This window comes from Momordica charantia (genome assembly GCF_013281855.1).
Source record: "Momordica charantia cultivar OHB3-1 chromosome 5 unlocalized genomic scaffold, Mcharantia_2.0 BLBB01000005.1, whole genome shotgun sequence".
NCBI lineage: Eukaryota > Viridiplantae > Streptophyta > Magnoliopsida > Cucurbitales > Cucurbitaceae > Momordica > Momordica charantia.
Genome location: NW_028275163.1, coordinates 8,416,796 through 8,422,877, shown reverse-complemented (window position 1 = coordinate 8,422,877; position 6,082 = coordinate 8,416,796). Strand labels below are relative to the sequence as shown.

At 31.9% G+C, this 6,082-nt stretch overlaps 1 protein-coding gene across 2 annotated transcripts; it reads right to left on the bottom strand.

Annotated features, from left to right (window-relative positions):
• Window positions 1-720: 720 nt before the first annotated feature.
• LOC111015224 (inositol polyphosphate multikinase beta) lies at window positions 721-4,275 on the bottom strand. 2 transcript variants are annotated; one of them, XM_088124668.1, is made up of 2 exons: window positions 4,254-4,275; window positions 721-2,004 (listed from the first exon to the last, which is right to left on the bottom strand). In XM_088124668.1, exon 2 carries the CDS (start codon window positions 1,999-2,001, stop codon window positions 1,096-1,098), a length of 906 nt encoding a protein of 301 aa, XP_087980794.1. In that variant the 5' UTR covers window positions 2,002-2,004; window positions 4,254-4,275; the 3' UTR covers window positions 721-1,095. The 2 variants fall into 2 exon arrangements, with proteins under 2 accessions (XP_087980794.1, XP_022145873.1); XM_022290181.2 differs by lacking the exon at window positions 4,254-4,275 and adding an exon at window positions 2,611-2,813.
• Between the last annotated feature and the right edge of the window lie 1,807 nt (window positions 4,276-6,082).

Here is a 6,082-nt window from a genome sequence, read left to right as displayed (position 1 = left end):
ATGAAATTAGTTGAGGTATGTGTAAACTGGCCCAAATACTTACATATATAAAAAAAAATGCATTGTTGATGTCAAGCTAATGAATCTTACATGACACAACAATTATGTACGGTGAAAAATTAGAAACCAAATTGGAATTGTTTCTCATTTTCAATTTTTAAAGAAATATAAACGTTTCATAATTATTCCCTCTCTTCTTTATCTTAAAGTCATATAGAAATTTTTAAAATAATAGAATCAAATTTCTTGTTTCTAGTTTCTATTTTCAATTTTTCTATTGAGAAAAATATTATTTTATCACTTTTTACTTGCAAAATGCATAAACAATATCAAGAAAAAAAAATAATATGAAAACTTTGAATATTTAATTTGAAAAATTAATTTTTACATAAAACCTTTACTTTTTAATTTTAAGTTTAAAATTTAGAGAACTAAAAACAAGAAATGATTATTAACCATGTTTTTATTTTTCCTTTCAATTTAAAAAAAAAAACAGTTACTAAAAGCTTTTAAAATAAAAAATGAGAACAGAAAATAAGAAATTACCAAACGGCCCCTTAAAGGAACCAAATCTCAGGCCTTAAGAACCAAATCCCAGGTACTATTTCTCTATTTCATTTTCCATCACATCCTTACAGAATATATTCTTGAAGTACACCATTTATTCCCAATTGTGCTCATCAAAAAGTAAATAGAACATCCATCAATATTCCAAAACAATAAAAGCAAAAAACCAACAATAATTTATTATCTGCACAACAAGATCTGCTGTGGATTTAAAACAATACTGTGTATGAAATAATGCAGAAACAACAGTAAACAAAACAAAACAAAACAAACTAAGCAACCAGTATTGGTTCAACTCTTTCAAGGCTGCAGAAATGAAAGAACCCACATGAAATTAATTACAAAGAAATCTTAAGAAACCAATTTGGCCAAAGGGCTGATCAATGACTCAACAGATTGAATCCAGTAAGTCCCAATAAGTCAGAAAATTTTATTTCATATGATAAAGCATGTGGGATTATTATTCAGGATTGGAAGACTGATTTAATCCTCCTCCATAAACAATATGTTTGAACCTTAATATTCTGCTCACCTGTGGTTGTTGCCATTCGAATCCTCATCAGAGCATGGCGGGCAAGTTTTGGCCGGGCAGTTGTGTCCATCGCTCAAAATCTCTGAGATAAGCTTGATCAAAGAACAGAGCCCGCCCAAGAAATTATGATCAATGACACCTCCGCTTTCGACGATGTGTGCAAAGTCAACGAGTTTTATTGCTGCATTCGACTTAGTTTCCAGCGTGGTTTCCTTATCGTACACCATCAACACTGAGCTAGAATAGAAATGGTAAATCGTCTGATCTTCAAACCATGTCTTCAGCTCCAATAGTTGTGCCAAAACTCCATTTGAACCACCATAAACTGATGATGCAAAAACGCAATCGGGTTCATCGGCATCAGAATCTGGAGCGTTTGAAGAAACGTACTTCTTTAGAATCAACTTAACATCCTCGGCCGATAAGTTCTGCAGAGATCTCCTCTCTGGCTTCCAGTATCCAACTTTTTGGCTCACATGAATCTGCAAACCAGACAGCCTAAACCCCAGAGCCAAGCTGGACGTTTCTCTATCCTTTTTAAAGCACCTCTGGATGTAATCCTCAGAAGCTTGTGGATACCAAGTCCTGGAACCAATCTTAATATCCATAATCGACGGATTGACATAACTCGAAACGAGATCCTGCAAAACAAGGTGGGGATGCAAGCCAGAACCGTCCGAGGCAGGAATAAGCTGAGTTCCATGGAAGGCCGGGAAGAACGCACGAATGTTATCTGGAACACTGGTGTTTGAAAATAATGATTTGTAGAAAGCGACCTCCTTCGATCCCCGGTCGTCCTTCTGCAGAGGCTTGAAGAAGAGCCCCGAATCATCTATAAGAGGACCAATCATTCCATTACTGGCTTGATGGCCAGCAACTTGATGATCCGGGATCTTAAACATGGCCTACAAGTAGTACAATGAATGGCAGCTATAATAATTGTAAAAAAGCAATTGCATTTTGTAACAAAAGCAACATTCAGATCAGACAAAAGAAATAGGCTCCACAGCCAAACAGGGATTAACATGAACTTGAATTTTGCAACACACCATCTGTTCTTGAGGTTAATAGCAAAGATCAAAATCAAACCCAAAAAGAACTATGAACAATCCACGCCACACATTATTAAATCCCTAAAAGTAGAAACTGCAAATCAACCGCTCTCAACATCCATTTCCCGAGAGAAATAGAGAAACAAGAACAAGGAAATCAAACATTGTAAAAGCAATCGAAGCAATTACAAATCCTGATCTCAAAACTCATGGGCATGATCAATCAAGGGAACAAGAAGGCGTCTCCATTTCCAGATTCAAAGTAAAATTTAGGGCAATCAAAAGGGTCGTGGTCAGCAAAATTATTCAGTTCAAAATGGGCGGCCATTCATTTAGCATATAGCGAATCAAACACAAAGTACCACAGAACAAAGTTCAGAGTAAGGATCAGCAGAAAATGAAATGAAGAATTAGAGAAGGAAAAAAGAAATCCAGAGCGAGAGGAGAGGGAAAATTTACCATGCGCGGAAGGAGAAAAAGAAGTGGTAATCTAATGACGGATGGAAAGAGGATTTATTTTCGCATTTTTGTTTTCGTTTTTTTCTGTGTTGCTTTTAATTTCCATTGAATATGGACGCTGCAGTGGGCGGCGGCTGCTGCATCTGCCGCATCTCCACTCAAGAAAACATCACAATTTTTTTAGTCTTCTCCTTTGTTTCTTAGTTCCGGGTTTGAACCTATGATCTTTTCATCTGATCGATGTTCGATTGTTCATTTGTAAGTTAACTTTTATGTTTTGTTGTAAATTTTTATGTTCTATAAATTGATCTTATCATAGCATAGGATTGAATTTCCACGCTACATGTTGTTTAAATTTATAGATTTATTATATATGAAATTGAATTTTGTGTGTGATACAATATTAACCTTTTAATTTTGTGTCGTTTATGAATTTTTTAAACACAAAATTGAAAATTTAAGAATGTATTAGACGTTTTTAAGTATAGGGACTAATTTGTAATTTAACCAAAATTTATGAATTTAAAATAAAATAAGTTGCAAAGTTTAAGGATTACAAAATTTAAACCTAGTTTGCATCTATCCCTTCATCTTCCTTAAAAAAAAGGAATAAAAAATGTCTCATGTATATTTTTTTTATTAAAATAGTTGGTGAAAATAGAAGATTGAGAGTATAATTGGAAATTTTAAAATGAAGAAAATTGAAACTAACTATATAAAACAAAAAATTATTCCATAATCATTAGATGCATAGTTCAGATACAATTTTTAATCTCTTTCAAATATAAAATTTCACGTCCCTCACATAATTTTTCATTAGATCAAGGACATTCACTACAATTAAGTTTTTATTAAAAAAAATAATTTCTTTTTTTTTTTTTTTGAAAAGGAGAGAAATAAAATTAAAAATTAAATAAAATGAAGGAGGAAGGTGGATGATAAGCTCAGGTATTAATATTAATGGGAAGAAATATTAAAAACAATAAAGTTAGGTTGAAATCATTATACCCTCAATTTCTTAAAAGAAGAAAAGAAATCATTATACCCTCAAATAAGTCTTGTCCCGCGTCTCCATTTTCAAATTTTTAAAAATAATTTCTTAAGGTAAAATACACTTTTTATCTTTAAATTTAATGATAAATTTCTATTTGATTGTAAGTCCCCGGGAAAAAATAAAACACAATAGTTGTAAAATGTCCCTAAGGTATCTGACATTTTTGTCAGGATCAATTGAGAAATTAGAAGAAAACGATTGTTGTGCGTTATGGATGAACCACTACCTTGAAAACAATTTTGACATAACCACAACAATGAAAAATTGTACGTACGTCGGTTGCTCTCCAAGGTTAACACAACTTCAAATTCAAGTGTGCATTCACTAGAGCCTAATAGAATCTGTGAACATCGTCATAAATTCTTATTTTTGCTTTGGAAATACATATTTTTCCTCTCCTCTATCTCAAGTACTCAAAATGTCTCCTTCTTTCCCATTCCACGTTTTTTTAGTATAACAAGTAGGAGGTGCTTCAAACTCATGACCTCGCACCACTAATTTATTTAGATACCACCACAGCACGAAAATCTAGAACCTAGAATTACATTTATAATGGTAGTTTTTTTTTTTCAAATTAAAAAGAAAATACCTGTTTGTTGGGATTGGCATGGGGTTTAGCCAAGTCCTTTTGATACCTCAAAGCATTAATTATTTTGATTGGCAGGGCCAAAGCAAAACCAATCACGAACCTCAGAATCAAGAATGCCCCCATATCATCAATTTTTTCAAATTACCAAACCAACTCTCAACCATAAAATCTTATATCAGATAATAAAATAAAAAAAAGGAAAGAATAAACCTAAAAATGGGAAAATAATTTCAGAAAGCCAAGAATCAGAATCAGCCGTTGCTTGCTTCTGCTTTGGGATGGTGGACTATCGGAGTCACTTTTTTTTAGTATAACATGTTGGGAAGGAGATTCGAATTTACCACCTCTTAGTTCGAAACATATGTCAATTACGTTGAACTATGTTCGCTTTGACACATCAAAATCACTTTGATTAGAATTTTCAAACGAAAACAATGTCACCTGAGTTAAAAACAATATAAATAAATATAGTTATATCGGTTAGATGCCACGTCAACATATTAAAAATCTTTTAGAATTATTTTTCAAAGACGAGTGTTTTTAAACTTGTGAATCAAATAAAAATCTATTCTCAAATTCTGAGACGTTTTTACTCTAATTTTTAATATATTCAATAATTTACTAACATTTAATTATATTCTACTCTATTCTTTTTCCGATCTTGCGTGGCTGTCATCCCATTTATATATTCTTAAATATATGATAGGAAAAATTAAACACTAAAATTTGCTTAAAAAATTGCAACATGATTAAGGATCTTGATGGATCTCTACGCTTACTTCCAAGTCCAAATTTGCACATCCAAATTAATAAATTAATTGGAATTATTTTTTTATTATTACTTTTCTATAGTAGAACAATAGTGAACATAATGGAGAATAAATAATAAATGAATATCTTTTTCTTGAGACAATAATTTTTTTTCTTTATTAAAAAGAGAGAAGCAAAGCATAATCTCTCTTCTTTTTCTCTCATGACCAAAAAGGGCAAAATTTGGACCATTCAATTAGTTGGAAAAGTAATATCTCTTTTGGAAAGAAGATTTTGGAAGCAACCAAATCTAAATATAAAAGGCTTCCAACAAAAACTATGGATTGTCCTTATTCAAAGTAAGATTAAATAAATAATAGGCAACATTTTTTCAAGATCTACTGACATACATGATATTAAAAAAAATAAAAAATTGTAAGAGAATCTGACAGGAAACTAGTATAAAAGAAAGATTGAACCAATATTAGAAAGTGTTCCCTTCATTTCTTGTGGTACTTGAAGAGTATTATTATTATTATTATTTTAATTAACGGTAGGATCGAATTACAACACTAGGCGAGTAAATGAGATTGTTTACCAATTTTTTGATTTTAAAAGTAATTCAAGAAGGACGAGAAATCAAACATTCAATGCAAAGAGTGATTAACACGAAGAAAAGTTATTGTGCAGAATAATCAAATAATTATATAATTTATGCAATCTAGCTAAATAAACACGTAGATGTGCGGATTTGAAGACAAAACCTTTTGGTCGGGATACATGCTTTTGATGGGAAAAAATTACCTACTTCTACCGCAGGAATAAGTAGAAAATGACTGAGAAATTTAAATAAAACAATAAAATAAATAAAACACAAGAATTTACGTGGAAAAACTCCAAATCGGAGAAAAACCACGACCCATACTGGAAAATCTACGGTTGAAAAATTATTACAATCACATATTTCCCCCCTCGACCCCAATTACACAAAACATACCAGGCTTAAATATTTCAATTGGGATGATTAAAACTCAAGCCCACGAGCTCCTAGTTGGAACACACCTGCCATTCTACCCTTC